This window comes from Mesoplodon densirostris, chromosome 5 (assembly GCF_025265405.1).
Source record: "Mesoplodon densirostris isolate mMesDen1 chromosome 5, mMesDen1 primary haplotype, whole genome shotgun sequence".
NCBI classification, from domain to species: domain Eukaryota; kingdom Metazoa; phylum Chordata; class Mammalia; order Artiodactyla; family Ziphiidae; genus Mesoplodon; species Mesoplodon densirostris.
Window position 1 is genome coordinate 14,478,540 of NC_082665.1, and position 23,854 is coordinate 14,502,393.

Sequence of the window (23,854 nt, forward strand, 5' to 3'; positions counted from 1 at the left end):
CTGTCAGACCATTCATAACACAGATGTAATTCATTGACATAGAGCTATAAAAACAAGTTCACTTATAAACATAAGATGAAGGGAGTTAGTTAACTGCTATTACAAAAAGAATTACTGAGTTACATGTAAGCAAATGAGTGGGCTCAAATATGGAAAAGAAGTTACTGTAAGGTGCCACACCCATTACTGTGAATATATAAATACCACAGTCCAGGAGTAATATTCAAACTCAGAATCTTCTCACTGTAATTCAGCTGAACTCACATCTCCTGTCAATATGTCCTACAACCGCTGCTCTGGAAACTTCTCCTCTCTCTCCTTTGGGGACCACCTGTGCTATTCAGGCTGCTCCTGGGGCTCTTCTTACCCCAGTAACCTGGTATACTGTGACTGGTACTGACCTCTGCTCTCCCACTACCTGCCAGCTGGGCTCCTCTCTCTACAGTGGCTGTCAGGAAACCTGATGTAAACCCACTAGGTATCAGATATTCTATGTGGTGTCTAGACCTATCCAGATATCCTGCTACCACTCAAGAATCTCCACACTCTGCAGGCCCTCTCAGACAACTTATTCTGGGTCTCTAGGCTTTGGGTCCAGCAACAGCTGCTCCCTGGGCTATGGATCTGGAAGCTCCTACTTACCAGGCTGTGGTTCCAGTAGCTTCAGACCCATGGCTTGCAGAGTCCATGGTTTCCCTTCTCCAAACTATGGATCTAGATTCTGCTACCCATCCTACTTCACTTCTGGGAACTTCCAGCCTTGTTAGAGACCAACCTGTGGATCTGGCTCCTACTGATCATCATACATAATTTTTAATCTTGTCCAATGTCTTCAATGACTCTATTCATAACCTTTATTGTTTTCATCATCTACAGAAAGAATTACTCTCTTATTTCTAATTATCAAATTGTCACCTTGTCTCTGGTCTTAAATATTGGCTGACAAACTTTATCTAAAAATTTTTATTATTAAAGTACTAACTCAAAATAAAGTCTAAAGTCTGCATTGCAGATAGAATTGACATTGTGTTTTCTTCCAAAATTGTGTGAAAAGTCATTATAATCTAAAAAATTAATTGATTCTGATATCCAGCTATGTTTATTGTTGTTACTTGTTTATTATTATTGTTTATGTGATTGTAATAGATAAAAGTGTTTATTGACTAGGGTTTGTGATAGATAAAAGAGATAATATGAAAAGATCAATATGCACATGGGAATAGGTTCTGAAATCCTACAAAGTTGGGGATTTGAACAAATTTTAGAGGACCTCAGATATTTTTCTTACTCAGACTATAACTGGTGGAAGAGTACTGTTTGAAAAGAATATATCAGAATCAGGAATTAGATTGATTCCCTTGTAGGATGTGGATCCGCACATAGACACTGTTATAGATATAGTTTTATATAGCTATAATTACCAATGAATATATAGCTATAAATGAATATGTAAATATAGATGAATATATAGATGATACAGATATAGTCATAGTTTGATATCCAAGGAAAATTTATCAGACTTCAAGAAGTTAAGAAATTATTAAAAGCAAAATATGTGTTATGTGGTATAAACAGACTTACAAGGGATTCAGTAAATGGAAAGGTAAATCATAGATTTTATAACTATAATCCATATGCTTAGGAAATAAAGAGATAGAAAATTTTCAGAACATTGAAACATATTAAAAGAATCAAGTAGAAATTCTAAAATTAAAAAATGCAATAAATTAAATGTAGAATTGGTTACAATTGGATTACAAATAAATTAGACATAACTGAAGAAACAATTAGAGATTGTTCAGAAGAGTACGTTCAAACTAAAATGTTAAGAAAACATAAAAATATTGAAGAGCACTCAAGAGCATATGGAACATGGAGAATAAGGAAAGGTCGAAAAATTTCAAATGGAGTCCTAAACCAAGTTGTGTGTGTGTATAAATACATATATATGTATATTTATACACAGACACACACATATATATACATATATATATATAAATATATATATACACGTTGATATTCTATGAAAAACTAACAGCCATTGAGAAGTCAAGACATCACCAAATCTAAGAGAAGAAGTATGGAATAGAAACAGATCCCGATAGAATTTACCAAATAGAGGAAAATCAACTCACAAAGTCAAGAAATGTTACAAAACAGATGTATGACAAACATGAAGAAAGGCCCACACCTAGGCACAAGGGAGTCAAACTAACAAGAAAAATAACAAAAAGATGTAAAACAACCCATGGGTAAAACATCAAGTTACCTTCGGAAAAAGAAACAATAAAATTGACAACTGAACTATAAATATATAGAAAGGGGAACGTAGGAAAACAAATAGCCTCAAATTTGTGAAGAAAGAACAATTTAAAACTAGAATACATGACTAGAGAGTATCTGATTCAAAAAGGAAATAGAAATACAGATACTTTCAGGCAATTGAAAATTCGAGAACTTGTCACTACCCTTCCAGCACAAAAATATATAGTTAAAAGTTATACAGAGTCAAAAGCAAAATGACTCTTGCCTATAGCAAAAAGGTGTAGGAAGGAATAAAGAGTAAATAAAAAATATATATTGAGAACATTTAAACAAATATTGCCTGTAAAAATATGGGGACAAATATTTATCAGTATGCATAAGCATACATAAAATGAAAACACTAACATAATAACACATGAATTGGGTAAGGAAAAATGGCCTTAAGATTTCTAACATTCTTGCATTGTACAGAAAACAGTAAAAATATGAATTTATATTAAGAAATCAACAATCGGCTGTGATCTTTAAGGCAGCACTGCCCAATAGAACTTTCTTTGATGGTGAAAATATGTTTTATCTGCAATTTCCAATATTTGGTACCCATTAGCATTGCTTATCTGTTGTACACTTGAAACGGGATGAATATGACTGAGGAATTGAATTTTAATATAATTTAATTTAAAGTATTCAAATTGAAATTGATATATGTGGCTAGTGCCTACTCTATTGGATGGTGTGGCCTTAGTGTAACATTTAAATAACTAATGAGATAATGTGTATCCTCCTGGTAGTCTGACAGATTGATTGTTAAGAAATATCTTGCTTAATATACAATAAACATCTTAACATATAGAAAATTTGAGATTAACAAAGTAGAACTAGAATTTCTGTTTCTTTTGCCTGATATATCTTTTATGTTTCCTTTTCTGTTTCCTCATATTTAAGAGAATCTCTTTTATGTAGAAAACAGTTTTGATTTTCATTCCAGTCTGATATTCTAAGTCTTTTATATGGACTATTTGTCATATTATATTTAACTTAATTATTGATACAGTCAGATTTCTACCTACATATTTACTATTTTATTGTTATTTATTCCATCTTTTATGTTTCTTTTTGTCTCTTTTCATGCATTTGAGGAGTAATAAAATGGTTTAATGATATAATTTTACTCTTTCTTATTTTTTCCAGGCTTTTAATTTTTAAGCAAAATCTTAGATTTTAATGATCATTCTTAGTTTATTACTGTTCATTTCTTCTAATATATTAAGAACCAAATTATTAGTGCTGTGTACAATGTGCATTTAGACATATTTCATTAATATCTCAGTCTTCTTTTCCCCTCCTGCAATTCCAAATTTCCCTCTGAGATTATTGTATTTTACTTTGAGAAAATCCTTCAATATTCATTTTGTTTAGGTTTACCTGTTATGGAAAGCTCTATAAAAAGAAGATATTTGGATATTGTACAGTGGAAAAATAATCTTAAAGGAATAGAGTAGACAAAAAGTATGCCTTACAGTGAAAAAGAAAATCATATGAAAGAATCTGAAGGTAGAAATGTTCAGAGGTATTCCTTGATGGGAGTTGTTCTACATAAGAAAGACCTCTAGGAAATTTTAAATATAGATGTCAAAACGGACAATATGTATATGAAAAGCCATAAACTATGCTCATATTGAACATTTTAATTTAAACTACAGAGATAGAAAACCCCATAAAGTCACTACTTATCTCCTCTTGCCTCTAAAATATTTGACTCTGAGTCTTTTCACATGTGCACATATTGGCATCCCCTGGGTCTCTGCTTCAAAGTAGACTTCTTTAGTCATTTTTGCCTCTAAACATTTGTTCTGGTTTATCTCTGTGATCCACCATATTTCTTATTCAATTTACCTGACCTATTTTCTCTTTCTAAAGAATTTGAGAAGTAATTTTATAATAAAATATATAAAAATAATTTTAGGCAATGAAATAAAGTTAGGGAAAGAAAATCATTGGTGGCAAATAGGGTGCCTTTATTCCACTGGAAAAAAAAACTTAATTCATCTTAATCCCTTCCCTTAGAGCTAAGCATCCCCTAGCCAACATACAGTCAAATGAACAAAGAATCTTGGCCAGTGAGAAGAGAAGGGGATTTTCTGGTCACGATGAGATGGCATCAAAGGCATGTCGTCATAGAATTGCTGACTTTGGAATAGGTCATTAGCTTAGTGTTTTAACAACACGGTGAGTTAACACATGAATATGAGATAAAATGAATTTTTCATCTGCAATTACAGAAAATATTATTGGATTACACATACAGAGATGAGAGATTGCAAGCGTGACAAAGGTGACTGTGTAGAATGTCACGGCCATGGCTAAGAGTATAAAAACACCCCAGTCCAGGGGGTGACATTAAACCTCAGAATCTTCTCATTGTCACTCATTGGAACTCACAACTCCTCTCAACATGTCCTACTATCCATGCTCAGGAAACTTCTCCTCCTGCTCCCTTGGGGACCACCTGCGCTACTCAAGCTCCTCCTGTGGCTCTTCTTACCTCGGCGACCTGGTCTACAGCACTGACCGCTGCTCTCCCCGCTCCTGCCTTCTGGGCTCCTCTCTCCGGAGTGGCTTCTACGAGCCCAGCAGGTGCTTCACATCCTGTGGGCTATCCAGTCCCTGCCAGACCTCCTGCTACCGTCCAAGGACCTCCATGATCTACAGTCCTTGCTGCACAACTTATGCTGGGTCTCTGGGCTCTCGGTCCAGCAGAGGCTGCTCCTTGGGCTATGGATCCAGAAGCTGCTACACACTGGGCTTTGGATCCCATGGCTTCAGACCCCTGGGTTATGAAGTCTATGCCTTCCCTTGGCTGAGCCATAGATCCGGCTTCTGCCGTCCATCCTGCTTTGCCGCTAGGAGTTGCCAATCACTGTGTTACAGACCAATCTGTGGATCTGCCTTCTATTGATCAGCTTGTGGAACATTCAGATGTGAGCAATGTGTCCAACCTCTATACAGAGCTTCTATCATCTTCATGATCTTCGGAAGGATCACCTGTTCTTCACCTTTTTGCCATTCGTAAAATACTGACCAAAAAACTGTCTGCCACTTATACTGAACTTATGATTAAGTTTATGGAATAAATTAACGGAATTAGAAAACTGAATGAAATATATTACTAAATCAATTAATGAAATTCATGTTAACAAACAATGAATTAATGTTAATGAAGTAATGTGATCCTTGTTCATGCATTTTATTCACAAAATGGATAAAAACCTAAATGAATATAATCTAATAAACTCATTCCATCTGGCTTGCATATGTGCTACTAAGTTTATTGTTAGTTTTAACTACTTAAGCCTGTTTTTTTCTTTTTTCTTTTTGGCTTTTGCTATTTTCGGTGGCTGCTTTTGAGTTAACATTTACTATAATTCTTAAAGCAAACTTTGAAAAACTAATATTGATAGGTTTGAACTAAGTTATTTGAGGGTTTCAACATTTTCTTCTTCAAAACTTCTGTTTTCTGAAATCCTTACATTGCATGCATAAACTTCACGTGAATAATAATCTCAGGAGTGGCATTGAGCACATTTTCTTCAAAGAATATGGGGCCTTGATGCTTGCTGACTGAAGGAGAAAAGCAAGCCATTTGGAAAATACAACTGAATGGGGAAAAATTATAGGTTATATGAGAAGTTTTGTACATTAGTTTAGAGAGCGTTCTTTGATTCAGTCAACGTTGGGTGGCAGAAAACCTTATCCCTTCATCTCACTGAGTACCTTTGTATGGAATTGATTTCTTCACAGGTGTAAAGAGGAAGCCAGTTATAATTGGTGAGAATTAATTAGGTTCATGAGATGTAGAGTTTCACCTTATTGGATCCAAGATCCAAATTATACATGGCTGGAGAAAACAAGGCTTTCAAACCATCCAAAGTCACTATTTCATTCATATTGCAACACACATTTACACACTCCTCGTTTTTATGTTTTATGTAGCCAATCTGACATTTTATAGGTCACATATTTCATGAAACAGCCTAGTACTAAGTTAGGCAACAAGTTGATAAGTCTAAAACAAATAACAAAAAGACAGTATCTTTATACTGAGATAAAGAACAAGTTTCAAAGTATTTTCCTATTCATCATTTTTCAGATCGCTATAAGAACCATGAGAAACACACATTTTATGAACTAGTTATTTTACACAGAAGGAAATGAAGACTCAAAGCCCATTAAGGGCTTGCTCTAGGTCCCAGTCTTACAATAAAACCAAATAAAACCATCTATCTATATGATAGATGAGGACTAATATAAGAAGTGAAGATGCAAGCAACATGGGAGAGAATAAGGAGAATTCTGAGAAGGTGAAATAAAATGATCAAAGCAGAGAGGTACAAAGGTACTTGTGTTCAGGAAATTATTGAAAATCAAGTTACAATTTGTATGGATTAGTAATGAAAAATCAGCTAGAGAGGTATAATAGGTCTCTTTCACATCATTGTTTTGGATATCTTGAGTTTTGGATCACATTAATCTTAGGATTCATCTTCTCTTATTCACACTGTTCAAATAGTTTTCTGCCTGCTCATTTTCATTCTATTTTCTACTTATTTAAGCATTTAAAAATACTTTATAAAATAAAACTTTTGTCAACTATTATGTAAAATAGTATGTCATTATATTTCCTTTTTATATAAATATATTCATATTAAATATATAGCATAATATAAAAAATATAAAATATGTAACAAACAGTTAAATCTCTTAAATCCCCTACTACAAATAAAGTAGCAGAGCATCTGGTAGGCTTTACGGGGTTCTGGAACGAACATACTCCCTAAGTAGAAGTACCTCTCTGGCCTATATACAAAACTTCCTTTAGACCAGGAGCAGGAAAGGTTTCTGTAAGTCTAGTCTAAGATGCAAGCAACCCTACTGGTTGGGTCAAACAATCTGGCAGACCATAGGGTGTTGGTGGCATTGGTGGTATTGAAGAAAATAAAAATAAAATAAAATAAAACTCTAATGTGGAGTTTATGGCACACCTCGGTGGGAAAATCACAATGCAGGCAAATAAAGTTGTAGAACAAGGTCTTATAATCTGTAGTTGAAAATTAACATATCTTTCATTACTCAGACCCTTGGAAACTACTTGGACCTGCTAGAGATACAAAATTTGACACTGGGATAAATGATCATTCATCTGTAGCTCTCCATCGTGAGATGCGTTCTGTTGAAACTTCCAAGTCATGAAGCCAGGTGGATTCAGTAGCAATCCACTGAAAGACAGAAATAGCTCATACAGGAATGGACACTGGCAGAACAAGAAAGCAGGCTCCATGAGCAGAAACCCAGACCCCCATGTCACCGACCAGCATTGCACCACCACCTCTTTCTCAGATCACATGTGTGGTCACATTTGGTGCCTCAAATGACCAGCTGAAGGAGGAAGGGAAAAGCCCAAGCAAGGCTTGCAGATGGATTGGCTCATTGCATGGATGCCTTTAAACACCATGATGAGAAAAAATAGTTTCTCTATGTGTAGAATCATATGTGTAGCCCCTGGTTATCCACTTTGTAGAAAAGAGAAAAGTGGTCCCCGCTGATGATCCATCTAGATTCCTGGACAGTTGCAATTGACCAGACCAGCTAGTTAAAAACCTGGAAGGGAGAATATATAATATTCAGACAATAAAATCTGGTATAGAGACATATGGATGGATATATGTATGTAGGTCCAAAGTGTCAAGATCTCTGTATTTCTTCTTAATGCCCACCAGAATGCATCTATCATGGAAGAGCAGCTAAAAACTCAAGTTGACAAAATGACTGTCAGTCGAGCTAGCTTGCCTTTGCCAGAAGTCCTCACAATGCTGGCAAGATGAGCATGTGAATAAGTGACCAGAGAGGCTATGAATGGGTCCAACAGCATAAGCTCCCACTTACAAATCTCATATAATGAATGCCACTACAAATGTCCAATCTCTCAGCAACGGAGGCTAATACTAAACTCCCAGTATGGCACTATTCTTCAAGGAGACCAACCGGTCAGTTGGTTGCAAGTTAACATGGCCCCCTTGTGCCATGAACAGCTCAGTGGTTCATCCTCAAACACATAGCTACCTATTCAGAGTAAGCCTCTGCTTTTTGTGCTTATCTCAGCAGCAATATTATTCAGGAGCTAATGAAAAACTTGATCCACCAGCATGGAATTCCTCACAAGGCAGCATCTAATCAGGAAATCCACTTCATAGTAGAGACACCGAGAAGTGGGATCCACAAGTTATGTCAAAAACCACAGGACCCTGAAGCTCTCTGCCTGATAGAGCATTAAATAGCCCCACTGACAGCAAAGCTGAAGTTTGCTTGGAGCATGGAAACAATGTCCTCAAAGATTGGGTCCCAAATATCCACTTACTCTCATCCCCAGTGACCCATTTAAGAACTTTATGCTTCCTATTTCTGCAACTGGAATTTCCAAGGATAGAACACCTGTTCCCAAAGGCAGACTTTCTAATGGACATATCAAAGGTATCATTGAACTGCAATTATGACTGCTGGCTGAGCACTTTGAGTTCCTTGTTTGGGGTACCAGCAAGCCAAAAATAAATAAATAAATAAAAAGAGTTACCATCTAATCCAAGGGTAGATGATCCTGTTTAGTAGAAAATAGTAGGGTTACTGTTACACAGTGAGGGTAAGAAGGTGTATGTGTGGAGCTCAGTCGATCTACTTAGATGGCCCTTGAAAATCCCTGCCCAGTTGAGGATGTGATTTGTCATATGCAGTAACTATAGCAAGAAAAGGGTATGGTTATCAGTGTTCATACCTCTTAGGAAAGGGCATAGGTAATACCACCAAGAAATCCACTGAGACAAATAGAAGTGGTAGCTGAGGGTGAAGCAAATTTCCAATAGATTGTGAAGGAGGGAAATAATGAGTACCCACCCCAGCTCCAAGTTCAAATGCAGTGACAGAGTCTACATTTCATCCCACCCAGTCACTCTTGAACATTTCCCCTCAGGAAGAGAGGACAACCAGAGCTACAGAGAATCTCTCTCCTGATAAGTTGACCCTCAAGGTGAAAATGGTGGACTGTGACAGGTACAGATCTGCACTGGAACTCACATCACATCCCTTCAAAAAAGGAATAACTGGGCTTCCCTGGTGGTGCAGTGGTTAAGAGTCCGCCTGCTGATGCAGGAGATACGGGTTCGTGCCCCGGTCCGGGAAGATCCCACATGCCACGGAGCGGCTGGGCCCGTGAGCCATGGCCACTGAGCTTGCGCATCCAGAGCCTGTGCTCCGCCATGGGAGAGGCCACAACAGTGAGAGGCCTGCGTACCACACACACACACACACACACACACACACACACACACACACACAAATAGCAACAGTAAAATTGACAACTGAACTCTAAACATATAGAAAGGGGAAGGTAGGAAAACAATTAAATAGCCTCAAATTTGTGATGAAAGAACAATTTAAAACTAGAATACACGACTAGTGAGTATCTGTTTCAAATAGGAAATAGAAATACAGATATTTTCAGACAATTGAAAACTTCGAGATCTTGTCACTAGCCTTCCAGCACAGAAATATATAGTCAAAAGTTATACATAGTCAAAAGCAAAATGATCCTCGCCTATAGCAAAAAGATGTAGGAAGGAATAAGGAGTAAATAAAAAATATATATTGGGTACATTTAAGCAAATACTGCCTGTAAAAACATGGGGACAAATATTTATCAGTATGCATAAGCATACATAAAATGAAAATACTAACATAATAATACATGAATTGGGGTAAGGATAAGTGGCCTTAAGATTTCTAACATTCTTGCATTGTACAGAAAACAGTAAAAATGTGAATTTATATTAACAAATCAACAATCGGCTGTGATCTTTAAGGCAGCACTGCCCAATAGAACTTTCTTTGATGGTGAAAATATTTTTTACCTGCAATTTCCAATATTTGGTATCCATTAGCCACGTGTAATCTGTTGTGCACTTGAAATGTAATGAATATGACTGAGGAACTGAATTTTAATTTAATTGAATTGAATGTATGCAAATTGAATTTGATATATGTGGCTAGTGCCTACTCTATTAGATGGTGTGGCCTTAGTGTAACATTTAAAAAACTAATGAAATAATGTGTATCCTCCTGGTAGTCCGACAGATTGATTGTTAAGAAATATCTTGCTTAATATACAATAAACTTCTTAACACATAGCAAACTTTGAGATTAATAAAGTAGAAGTAGCATTTTTGTTCCTTTTGCCAGATATATCTTTTCTGTTTCCTTTTCTCTTTCCTCATATTTAAGAGAATCTCTTTTATGTAGAAAACAGTTTTGATTTTCATTCCAGTCTGATATTCTAAGTCTTTTATATGGACTATTTGTCATATTATATTTAACTAAATTATTGATACAGTCAGATTTCTACCTACATATTTACTATTTTATTGTTATTCATTCCATCTTTTATGTTTCTTTTTGTCTCTTTTCATGCATTTGAGGAGTAATAAAATGGTTTAATGCTATAATTTTACTCTTTTTTTATTTTTTCCAGGCTTTTAATTTTTAAGCAAAATCTTAGATTTTAATGATCATTCTTAATTTATTACTGTTTACTTCTTCTTATATATTAAGAACCACTTTATTAGTGCTGTGTAGAATGTGTATTTAGACATAATTCACTCATATTTCAGTCTTCTTTTCACCTGCTGCAATTCCAACTTTCCCTCTGAGATTATTGTCTTTTTAATTTGAGAAAATCCTTCAATATTCATTTTAGTTCAGGTTTACCTGTTATGGAAAGCTCTATAAAAAGAGGATATTTGGATATTTTACAGTGGAAAAATAATCTTAAAGGGATAGAGTAGATAAAAATTATGTTTTCCAGTGAAAAAGAAAATCATATGAAAGAATCTGAAGGTAGAAATGTTCAGAAGGTAGTGCTTGATGGGAGTTGTTCTAGAGAAGAAAGACCTCTACAAAATTTTAAATATAGATGAAAAAAGGGACAGCATATATATGAAAAGCCATAAACTATTCTCATACTGAACTTTTTAATTTAAACTACAGAGATAGAAAACCCCATAAAGTCACTACTTATCTCCTCTTGCCTCTAAAATATTTGACTCTGAGTCTTTTCACATGTGTACATATTGGCATCCCCTGAGCCTCTGCTTCAAAGTAGACTTCTTTAGTCATTTTTGCCTCTAAACATTTGTTCTGGTTTATCTCTGTGATCCACCATATTTCTTATTCAATTTACCTGATCTATTTTCTCTTTCTAAAGAATTTGAGAAGTAATTTTATAATAAAATATATAAAAATAATTTTAGGCAATGAAATAAAGTTAGGGAAAGAAAATCATTGGTGGCAAATAGGGTGCCTTTCTTCCACAGGAAAAAAAAATTAATTCATCTTAATCCCTTCCCTTAGAGCTAAGCATCCCCCAGCCAACATACAGTCAAATGAAAAAAGAATCTTGGCCAGTGAGAAGAGAAGGGGATTTTCTGGTCACGATGAGATGGCATCAAAGGCACGTCATCATAGAATTTCTGACTTTGGAACAGCTCATTAGCTTAGTGTTTTAACAACACGGTGAGTTCACACATGAATATGAGATGAAATGAATTTTTCATCTGCAATTACAGAAAATATTATTGAATTACACATGCAGAGATGAGACTTTACAAGCGTGACAAAGGTGACTGTGTAGAATGTCACACCCATGGCTAAGAGTATAAAAACACCCCAGTCCAGGGGGTGACATTAAACCTCAGAATCTTCTCATTGTCACTCATTGGAACTCACAACTCCTCTCAACATGTCCTACTATCCATGCTCAGGAAACTTCTCCTCCTGCTCCCTTGGGGACCACCTGCGCTACTCAAGCTCCTCCTGTGGCTCTTCTTACCTCGGCGACCTGGTCTACAGCACTGATCGCTGCTCTCCCCGCTCCTGCCGTCTGGGCTCCTCTCTCCGGAGTGGCTTCTATGAGCCCATCAGGTGCTTCACATCCTCTGGGCTATCCAGTCCCTGCCAGACCTCCTGCTACCGTCCAAGGACCTCCATGATCTACAGTCCTTGCTGCACAACTTATGCTGGGTCTCTGGGCTCTCGGTCCAGCAGAGGCTGCTCCTTGGGCTATGGATCCAGAAGCTGCTACACACTGGGCTTTGGATCCCATGGCTTCAGACCCCTGGGTTATGAAGTCTATGCCTTCCCTTGGCTGAGCCATAGATCCGGCTTCTGCCGCCCATCCTGCTTTGCCGCTAGGAGTTGCCAATCACTGTGTTACAGACCAATCTGTGGATCTGCCTTCTATTGATCAGCTTGTGGAACATTCAGATGTGAGCAATGTGTCCAACCTCTATACAGAGCTTCTATCATCTTCATGATCTTCGGGAGGATCAACTGTTCTTCACCTTTTTGCCATTCGTAAAATACTGACCAAAAAACTGTCTGCCACGTATACTGAACTTATGATTAAGTTTATGGAATAAATTAACAGAATTAGAAAAATGAATGAAATATATTACTAAATCAATTAATGAAATTCATGTTAACAAACAATGAATTAATGTTAATGAATTAATGTGATCCTTGTTCATGCATTTTATTCACAAAATGGATAAAAACCTAAATGAATATAATCTAATAAACTCATTCAATTTGGCTTGCAAATGTGCTACTAAGTTTATTGTTAGTTTTAACTAGTTAAGCGTGTTTTTTCTTTCTTTCTTTTTTTTTGGCTTTTGCTTTTTTTGGAGGCTGCTTTTGAGTTAACGTTTACTATACCTCTGAAAGCAAACTTTGGAAAACTAACATTGATAGGTTTGAACTAAGTTATTTGAGGGTTTCAACATTTTCTTCTTCAAAACTTCTGTTTTCTGAAATCCTTACATTGCATGCATAAACTTCACGTGAATAATAATCTCAGGAGTGGCATAGAGCACATATTCTTCAAAGAATATGAGGCCTTGATGTTTGCTGACTGAAGGAGAAAAGCAAGCCATTTGGAAAATACAACTGAATGGGGAAAAATTATAGGTTATATGAGAAGTTTTGTACATTAGTTTAGAGAGCGTTCTTTGATTCAGTCAACGTTGGGTGGCAGAAAACCTTATCCCTTCATCTCACTGAGTACCTTTGTATGGAATTGATTTCTTCACAGGTGTAAAGAGGAAGCCAATTATATTTGGAGAGAATTAATTAGGTTCATGAGATGTAGAGTTTCACCTTATTGGATCCAAGATCCAAATTATACATGGCTGGAGAAAACAAGGCTTTCAAACCATCCAAAGTCACTATTTCATTCATATTGCAACACACATTTACACACTCCTCGTTTTTATGTTTTATGTAGCCAATCTGACATTTTATAGGTCACATATTTCAGAAAACAGCCTAGTGCTAAGTTAGGCAACATGTTGATAAGTCTAAAACAAATAACAAAAAGACAGTATCTTTATACTGAGATAAAGAACAAGTTTCAAAGAACTTTCCTATTCATCATTTTTCAGATCGCTATAAGAACCATGAGAAACACACATTTTATGAACTAGTTATTTTACACAGAAGGAAATGAAGACTCAAAGCCCATTAAGGGCTCGCTCTAGGTCCCAGTCTTACAATAAAACCAAATAAAACCATCTATCCAAATGATAGATGAGGACTAATATAAGAAGTGAAGACGCAAGCAACATGGGAGAGAATAAGGAGAATTCTGAGAAGGTGAAATAAAATGATCAAAGCAGAGAGGTACAAAGGTACTTGTGTTCAGGAAATTATTGAAAATCAAGTTACAATTTGTATGGATTAGTAATGGAAAATCAGCTAGAGAGGTATAATAGGTCTCTTTCACATCATTGTTTTGGATATCTTGAGTTTTGGATCACATTAATCTTAGGATTCATCTTCTCTTATTCACACTGTTCAAATAGTTTTCTGCCTGCTCATTTTCATTCTATTTTCTACTTATTTAAGCATTTAAAGATCTTGATAAAATAAAACTTTTGTCAAATATTATGTAAAAAAGAATGTCATTATACTTCCTTATTTTATATAAATATATTCATATTAAATATATAGCATAATATAAAAATATAAAATATGTAACAAACAGTTAAATCTCTTAAATCCCCTACTACAAATAAAGTAGCAGAGCATCTGGTAGGCTTTACGGGGTTCTGGAACGAACATACTCCCTAAGTAGAAGTACCTCTCTGGCCTATATACAAAACTTCCTTTAGACCAGGAGCAGGAAAAGATTCTGTAGGTCTAGTCTCAGATGCAAGCAACCCTACTGGTTGGGTCAAACAATCTGGCAGACCATAGTGTGTTGGTGGCATCGGTGGTATTGAAGAAAATAAAAATAAAATAAAATAAAACTGCAATGTGGAGTTTACGGCACACCTCGGTGGGAAAATCACAATGCAGGCAAATAAAGTTGTAGAACAAGGTCTTATAATCTGTAGTTGAAAATTAACATATCTTTGGATAATCAGATCCTTGGAAACTACTTGGACCTGCTAGAGATACAAAATTTGACACTGGGACAAGTGATCATGCATCTGTAGCTGTCCATCGTGAGATGCGTTCTGTTGAAACTTCCAAGTCATGAAGCCAGGTGGACTCAGTAGCAATCCATTGTAAGACAGAAATAGCTCATACAGGAATGAACGCTAGCAGAACAAGAAAGCAGGTTCCATGAGCAGAAACCCAGACCCCCATGTCACCGACCAGCATTGCACCACCACCTCTGTCTCAGATCACATGTGTGGTCACATTTGGTGCCTCAAATGACCAGCTGAAGGAGGAAGGGAAAAGCCCAAGCAAGACTTGCAGATGGATTGGCTCATTGCATGGATGCCTTTAAACACCATGATGAGAAAAAAAAAAAAGTTTCTCTATGTGTAGAATCATATGTGTAGCCCCTGGTTATCCACTTTGTAGAAAAGAGAAAAGTGGTCCCCGTTGATGATCCATCTAGATTCCTGGACAGTTGCAATTGACCAGACCAGCTAGTTAAAAACCTGGAAGGGAGAATATATAATATTCAGACAATAAAATCTGGTATAGAGACATATGGATAGATATATGTATGTAGGTCCAAAGTGTCAAGATCTCTGTATTTCTTCTTAATGCCCACCAGAATGCATCTATCATGGAAGAGCAGCTAAAAACTCAAGTTGACAAAATGACTGTCAGTCGAGCTAGCTTGCCGTTGCCAGAAGTCCTCACAATGCTGGCAAGATGAGCATGTGAATAAGTGACCAGAGAGGCTATGAATGGGTCCAACAGCATAAGCTCCCACTTACAAATCTCATATAATGAATGCCACTACAAATGTCCAATCTCTCAGCAACGGAGGCTAATACTAAACTCCCAGTATGGCACTATTCTTCAAGGAGACCAACCGGTCAGTTGGTTGCAAGTTAACATGGCCCCCTTGTGCCATGAACAGCTCAGTGGTTCATCCTCAAACACATAGCTACCTATTCAGAGTAAGCCTCTGCTTTTTGTGCTTATCTCAGCAGCAATATTATTCAGGAGCTAATGAAAAACTTGATCCACCAGCATGGAATTCCTCACAAGGCAGCATCTAATCAGGAAATCCACTTCATAGTAGAGACACCGAGAAGTGGGATCCACAAGTTATGTCAAAAACCACAGGACCCTGAAGCTCTCTGCCTGATAGAGCATTAAATAGCCCCACTGACAGCAAAGCTGAAGTTTGCTTGGAGCATGGAAACAATGTCCTCAAAGATTGGGTCCCAAATATCCACTTACTCTCATCCCCAGTGACCCATTTAAGAACTTTATGCTTCCTATTTCTGCAACTGGAATTTCCAAGGATAGAACACCTGTTCCCAAAGGCAGACTTTCTAATGGACATATCAAAGGTATCATTGAACTGCAATTATGACTGCTGGCTGAGCACTTTGAGTTCCTTGTTTGGGGTACCAGCAAGCCAAAAATAAATAAATAAATAAAAAGAGTTACCATCTAATCCAAGGGTAGATGATCCTGTTTAGTAGAAAATAGTAGGGTTACTGTTACACAGTGAGGGTAAGAAGGTGTATGTGTGGAGCTCAGTCGATCTACTTAGATGGCCCTTGAAAATCCCTGCCCAGTTGAGGATGTGATTTGTCATATGCAGTAACTATAGCAAGAAAAGGGTATGGTTATCAGTGTTCATACCTCTTAGGAAAGGGCATAGGTAATACCACCAAGAAATCCACTGAGACAAATAGAAGTGGTAGCTGAGGGTGAAGCAAATTTCCAATAGATTGTGAAGGAGGGAAATAATGAGTACCCACCCCAGCTCCAAGTTCAAATGCAGTGACAGAGTCTACATTTCATCCCACCCAGTCACTCTTGAACATTTCCCCTCAGGAAGAGAGGACAACCAGAGCTACAGAGAATCTCTCTCCTGATAAGTTGACCCTCAAGGTGAAAATGGTGGACTGTGACAGGTACAGATCTGCACTGGAACTCACATCACATCCCTTCAAAAAAGGAATAACTGGGCTTCCCTGGTGGTGCAGTGGTTAAGAGTCCGCCTGCTGATGCAGGAGATACGGGTTCGTGCCCCGGTCCGGGAAGATTCCACATGCCACGTAGCGGCTGGGTCCGTGAGCCATGGCCACTGAGCTTGCGCATCCAGAGCCTGTGCTCCGCCATGGGAGAGGCCACAACAGTGAGAGGCCTGCGTACCACACACACACACACACACACACACACACACACACACACAAATAGCAACAGTAAAATTGACAACTGAACTCTAAACATATAGAAAGGGGAAGGTAGGAAAACAATTAAATAGCCTCAAATTTGTGATGAAAGAACAATTTAAAACTAGAATACACGACTAGTGAGTATCTGTTTCAAATAGGAAATAGAAATACAGATATTTTCAGACAATTGAAAACTTCGAGATCATGTCACTAGCCTTCCAGCACAGAAATATATAGTCAAAAGTTATACATAGTCAAAAGCAAAATGATCCTCGCCTATAGCAAAAAGATGTAGGAAGGAATAAAGAGTAAATAAAAAATATATATTGGGTACATTTAAGCAAATACTGCCTGTAAAATCATGGGGACAAATATTTATCAGTATGCATAAGCATACATAAAATGAAAATACTAACATAATAGTACATGAATTGGGGTAAGGATAAGTGGCCTTAAGATTTCTAACATTCTTGCATTGTACAGAAAACAGTAAAAATGTGAATTTATATTAACAAATCAACAATCGGCTGTGATCTTTAAGGCAGCACTGCCCAATAGAACTTTCTTTGATGGTGAAAATATTTTTTACCTGCAATTTCCAATATTTGGTATCCATTAGCCACGTGTAATCTGTTGTGCACTTGAAATGTGATGAATATGACTGAGGAACTGAATTTTAATTTAATTGAATTGAATGTATGCAAATTGAATTTGATATATGTGGCTAGTGCCTACTCTATTAGATGGTGTGGCCTTAGTGTAACATTTAAAAAACTAATGAAATAATGTGTATCCTCCTGGTAGTCCGACAGATTGATTGTTAAGAAATATCTTGCTTAATATACAATAAACTTCTTAACACATAGCAAACTTTGAGATTAATAAAGTAGAAGTAGCATTTTTGTTCCTTTTGCCAGATATATCTTTTCTGTTTCCTTTTCTCTTTCCTTATATTTAAGAGAATCTCTTTTATGTAGAAAACAGTTTTGATTTTCATTCCAGTCTGATATTCTAAGTCTTTTATATGGACTATTTGTCGTATTATATTTAACTTAATTATTGATACAGTCAGATTTCTACCTACATATTTACTATTTTATTGTTATTTATTCCATCTTTTATGTTTCTTTTTGTCTCTTTTCATGCATTTGAGGAGTAATAAAATGGTTTAATGCTATAATTTTACTCTTTTTTTATTTTTTCCAGGCTTTTAATTTTTAAGCAAAATCTTAGATTTTAATGATCATTCTTAATTTATTACTGTTTACTTCTTCTTATATATTAAGAACCACTTTATTAGTGCTGTGTAGAATGTGTATTTAGACATAATTCACTCATATTTCAGTCTTCTTTTCACCTGCTGCAATTCCAACTTTCCCTCTGAGATTATTGTCTTTTTAATTTGAGAAAATCCTTCAATATTCATTTTAGTTCAGGTTTACCTGTTATGGAAAGCTCTATAAAAAGAGGATATTTGGATATTTTACAGTGGAAAAATAATCTTAAAGGGATAGAGTAGATAAAAATTATGTTTTCCAGTGAAAAAGAAAATCATATGAAAGAATCTGAAGGTAGAAATGTTCAGAAGGTAGTGCTTGATGGGAGTTGTTCTAGAGAAGAAAGACCTCTACAAAATTTTAAATATAGATGAAAAAAGGGACAGCATATATATGAAAAGCCATAAACTATTCTCATACTGAACTTTTTAATTTAAACTACAGAGATAGAAAACCCCATAAAGTCACTACTTATCTCCTCTTGCCTCTAAAATATTTGACTCTGAGTCTTTTCACATGTGCACATATTGGCATCCCCTGAGCCTCTGCTTCAAAGTAGACTTCTTTAGTCATTTTTGCCTCTAAACATTTGTTCTGGTTTATCTCTGTGATCCACCATATTTCTTATTCAATTTACCTGATCTATTTTCTCTTTCTAAAGAATTTGAGAAGTAATTTTATAATAAAATATATAAAAATAATTTTAGGCAATGAAATAAAGTTAGGGAAAGAAAATCATTGGTGGCAAATAGGGTGCCTTTCTTCCACAGGAAAAAAAAATTAATTCATCTTAATCCCTTCCCTTAGAGCTAAGCATCCCCCAGCCAACATACAGTCAAATGAAAAAAGAATCTTGGCCAGTGAGAAGAGAAGGGGATTTTCTGGTCACGATGAGATGGCATCAAAGGCACGTCATCATAGAATTTCTGACTTTGGAACAGCTCATTAGCTTAGTGTTTTAACAACACGGTGAGTTCACACATGAATATGAGATGAAATGAATTTTTCATCTGCAATTACAGAAAATATTATTGAATTACACATGCAGAGATGAGACTTTACAAGCGTGACAAAGGTGACTGTGTAGAATGTCACACCCATGGCTAAGAGTATAAAAACACCCCAGTCCAGGGGGTGACATTAAACCTCAGAATCTTCTCATTGTCACTCATTGGAACTCACAACTCCTCTCAACATGTCCTACTATCCATGCTCAGGAAACTTCTCCTCCTGCTCCCTTGGGGACCACCTGCGCTACTCAAGCTCCTCCTGTGGCTCTTCTTACCTCGGCGACCTGGTCTACAGCACTGATCGCTGCTCTCCCCGCTCCTGCCGTCTGGGCTCCTCTCTCCGGAGTGGCTTCTATGAGCCCATCAGGTGCTTCACATCCTCTGGGCTATCCAGTCCCTGCCAGACCTCCTGCTACCGTCCAAGGACCTCCATGATCTACAGTCCTTGCTGCACAACTTATGCTGGGTCTCTGGGCTCTCGGTCCAGCAGAGGCTGCTCCTTGGGCTATGGATCCAGAAGCTGCTACACACTGGGCTTTGGATCCCATGGCTTCAGACCCCTGGGTTATGAAGTCTATGCCTTCCCTTGGCTGAGCCATAGATCCGGCTTCTGCCGCCCATCCTGCTTTGCCGCTAGGAGTTGCCAATCACTGTGTTACAGACCAATCTGTGGATCTGCCTTCTATTGATCAGCTTGTGGAACATTCAGATGTGAGCAATGTGTCCAACCTCTATACAGAGCTTCTATCATCTTCATGATCTTCGGGAGGATCAACTGTTCTTCACCTTTTTGCCATTCGTAAAATACTGACCAAAAAACTGTCTGCCACGTATACTGAACTTATGATTAAGTTTATGGAATAAATTAACGGAATTAGAAAAATGAATGAAATATATTACTAAATCAATTAATGAAATTCATGTTAACAAACAATGAATTAATGTTAATGAATTAATGTGATCCTTGTTCATGCATTTTATTCACAAAATGGATAAAAACCTAAATGAATATAATCTAATAAACTCATTCAATTTGGCTTGCAAATGTGCTACTAAGTTTATTGTTAGTTTTAACTAGTTAAGCGTGTTTTTTCTTTCTTTCTTTTTTTTTGGCTTTTGCTTTTTTTGGAGGCTGCTTTTGAGTTAACGTTTACTATACCTCTGAAAGCAAACTTTGGAAAACTAACATTGATAGGTTTGAACTAAGTTATTTGAGGGTTTCAACATTTTCTTCTTCAAAACTTCTGTTTTCTGAAATCCTTACATTGCATGCATAAACTTCACGTGAATAATAATCTCAGGAGTGGCATAGAGCACATATTCTTCAAAGAATATGAGGCCTTGATGTTTGCTGACTGAAGGAGAAAAGCAAGCCATTTGGAAAATACAACTGAATGGGGAAAAATTATAGGTTATATGAGAAGTTTTGTACATTAGTTTAGAGAGCGTTCTTTGATTCAGTCAACGTTGGGTGGCAGAAAACCTTATCCCTTCATCTCACTGAGTACCTTTGTATGGAATTGATTTCTTCACAGGTGTAAAGAGGAAGCCAATTATATTTGGAGAGAATTAATTAGGTTCATGAGATGTAGAGTTTCACCTTATTGGATCCAAGATCCAAATTATACATGGCTGGAGAAAACAAGGCTTTCAAACCATCCAAAGTCACTATTTCATTCATATTGCAACACACATTTACACACTCCTCGTTTTTATGTTTTATGTAGCCAATCTGACATTTTATAGGTCACATATTTCAGAAAACAGCCTAGTGCTAAGTTAGGCAACATGTTGATAAGTCTAAAACAAATAACAAAAAGACAGTATCTTTATACTGAGATAAAGAACAAGTTTCAAAGAACTTTCCTATTCATCATTTTTCAGATCGCTATAAGAACCATGAGAAACACACATTTTATGAACTAGTTATTTTACACAGAAGGAAATGAAGACTCAAAGCCCATTAAGGGCTCGCTCTAGGTCCCAGTCTTACAATAAAACCAAATAAAACCATCTATCCAAATGATAGATGAGGACTAATATAAGAAGTGAAGACGCAAGCAACATGGGAGAGAATAAGGAGAATTCTGAGAAGGTGAAATAAAATGATCAAAGCAGAGAGGTACAAAGGTACTTGTGTTCAGGAAATTATTGAAAATCAAGTTACAATTTGTATGGATTAGTAATGGAAAATCAGCTAGAGAGGTATAATAGGTCTCTTTCACATCATTGTTTTGGATATCTTGAGTTTTGGATCACATTAATCTTAGGATTCATCTTCTCTTATTCACACTGTTCAAATAGTTTTCTGCCTGCTCATTTTCATTCTATTTTCTACTTATTTAAGCATTTAAAGATCTTGATAAAATAAAACTTTTGTCAAATATTATGTAAAAAAGAATGTCATTATACTTCCTTATTTTATATAAATATATTCATATTAAATATATAGCATAATATAAAAATATAAAATATGTAACAAACAGTTAAATCTCTTAAATCCCCTACTACAAATAAAGTAGCAGAGCATCTGGTAGGCTTTACGGGGTTCTGGAACGAACATACTCCCTAAGTAGAAGTACCTCTCTGGCCTATATACAAAACTTCCTTTAGACCAGGAGCAGGAAAAGATTCTGTAGGTCTAGTCTCAGATGCAAGCAACCCTACTGGTTGGGTCAAACAATCTGGCAGACCATAGTGTGTTGGTGGCATCGGTGGTATTGAAGAAAATAAAAATAAAATAAAATAAAACTGCAATGTGGAGTTTACGGCACACCTCGGTGGGAAAATCACAATGCAGGCAAATAAAGTTGTAGAACAAGGTCTTATAATCTGTAGTTGAAAATTAACATATCTTTGGATAATCAGATCCTTGGAAACTACTTGGACCTGCTAGAGATACAAAATTTGACACTGGGACAAGTGATCATGCATCTGTAGCTGTCCATCGTGAGATGCGTTCTGTTGAAACTTCCAAGTCATGAAGCCAGGTGGACTCAGTAGCAATCCATTGTAAGACAGAAATAGCTCATACAGGAATGAACGCTAGCAGAACAAGAAAGCAGGTTCCATGAGCAGAAACCCAGACCCCCATGTCACCGACCAGCATTGCACCACCACCTCTGTCTCAGATCACATGTGTGGTCACATTTGGTGCCTCAAATGACCAGCTGAAGGAGGAAGGGAAAAGCCCAAGCAAGACTTGCAGATGGATTGGCTCATTGCATGGATGCCTTTAAACACCATGATGAGAAAAAAAAAAAAGTTTCTCTATGTGTAGAATCATATGTGTAGCCCCTGGTTATCCACTTTGTAGAAAAGAGAAAAGTGGTCCCCGTTGATGATCCATCTAGATTCCTGGACAGTTGCAATTGACCAGACCAGCTAGTTAAAAACCTGGAAGGGAGAATATATAATATTCAGACAATAAAATCTGGTATAGAGACATATGGATGGATATATGTATGTAGGTCCAAAGTGTCAAGATCTCTGTATTTCTTCTTAATGCCCACCAGAATGCATCTATCATGGAAGAGCAGCTAAAAACTCAAGTTGACAAAATGACTGTCAGTCGAGCTAGCTTGCCTTTGCCAGAAGTCCTCACAATGCTGGCAAGATGAGCATGTGAATAAGTGACCAGAGAGGCTATGAATGGGTCCAACAGCATAAGCTCCCACTTACAAATCTCATATAATGAATGCCACTACAAATGTCCAATCTCTCAGCAACGGAGGCTAATACTAAACTCCCAGTATGGCACTATTCTTCAAGGAGACCAACCGGTCAGTTGGTTGCAAGTTAACATGGCCCCCTTGTGCCATGAACAGCTCAGTGGTTCATCCTCAAACACATAGCTACCTATTCAGAGTAAGCCTCTGCTTTTTGTGCTTATCTCAGCAGCAATATTATTCAGGAGCTAATGAAAAACTTGATCCACCAGCATGGAATTCCTCACAAGGCAGCATCTAATCAGGAAATCCACTTCATAGTAGAGACACCGAGAAGTGGGATCCACAAGTTATGTCAAAAACCACAGGACCCTGAAGCTCTCTGCCTGATAGAGCATTAAATAGCCCCACTGACAGCAAAGCTGAAGTTTGCTTGGAGCATGGAAACAATGTCCTCAAAGATTGGGTCCCAAATATCCACTTACTCTCATCCCCAGTGACCCATTTAAGAACTTTATGCTTCCTATTTCTGCAACTGGAATTTCCAAGGATAGAACACCTGTTCCCAAAGGCAGACTTTCTAATGGACATATCAAAGGTATCATTGAACTGCAATTATGACTGCTGGCTGAGCACTTTGAGTTCCTTGTTTGGGGTACCAGCAAGCCAAAAATAAATAAATAAATAAAAGAGTTACCATCTAATCCAAGGGTAGATGATCCTGTTTAGTAGAAAATAGTAGGGTTACTGTTACACAGTGAGGGTAAGAAGGTGTATGTGTGGAGCTCAGTCGATCTACTTAGATGGCCCTTGAAAATCCCTGCCCAGTTGAGGATGTGATTTGTCATATGCAGTAACTATAGCAAGAAAAGGGT

The 23,854-nt window shown here is 36.9% G+C and overlaps 3 protein-coding genes and 1 pseudogene across 3 annotated transcripts; all 4 read left to right on the forward strand.

The window, feature by feature from the left end:
* The first annotated feature begins 226 nt into the window (after positions 1–226).
* LOC132491184 (keratin-associated protein 13-1-like) lies at positions 227–797 on the forward strand (annotated as a pseudogene).
* Positions 798–4,678: 3,881 nt separating this feature from the next.
* On the forward strand, positions 4,679–5,224 carry LOC132491179 (keratin-associated protein 13-1-like). Its single transcript, XM_060100032.1, has one exon. It carries the CDS (start codon positions 4,721–4,723, stop codon positions 5,222–5,224), a length of 504 nt encoding a protein of 167 aa, XP_059956015.1. The 5' UTR covers positions 4,679–4,720.
* Positions 5,225–12,064: 6,840 nt separating this feature from the next.
* Positions 12,065–12,610, forward strand: LOC132491092 (keratin-associated protein 13-1-like). The gene has a single exon (XM_060099924.1). The coding sequence runs from the start codon at positions 12,107–12,109 to the stop codon at positions 12,608–12,610; it is 504 nt and encodes a 167-aa protein (XP_059955907.1). The 5' UTR covers positions 12,065–12,106.
* A 6,844-nt stretch (positions 12,611–19,454) lies between these two features.
* On the forward strand, positions 19,455–20,000 carry LOC132491175 (keratin-associated protein 13-1-like). The gene has a single exon (XM_060100027.1). The coding sequence runs from the start codon at positions 19,497–19,499 to the stop codon at positions 19,998–20,000; it is 504 nt and encodes a 167-aa protein (XP_059956010.1). The 5' UTR covers positions 19,455–19,496.
* Positions 20,001–23,854: the final 3,854 nt, after the last annotated feature.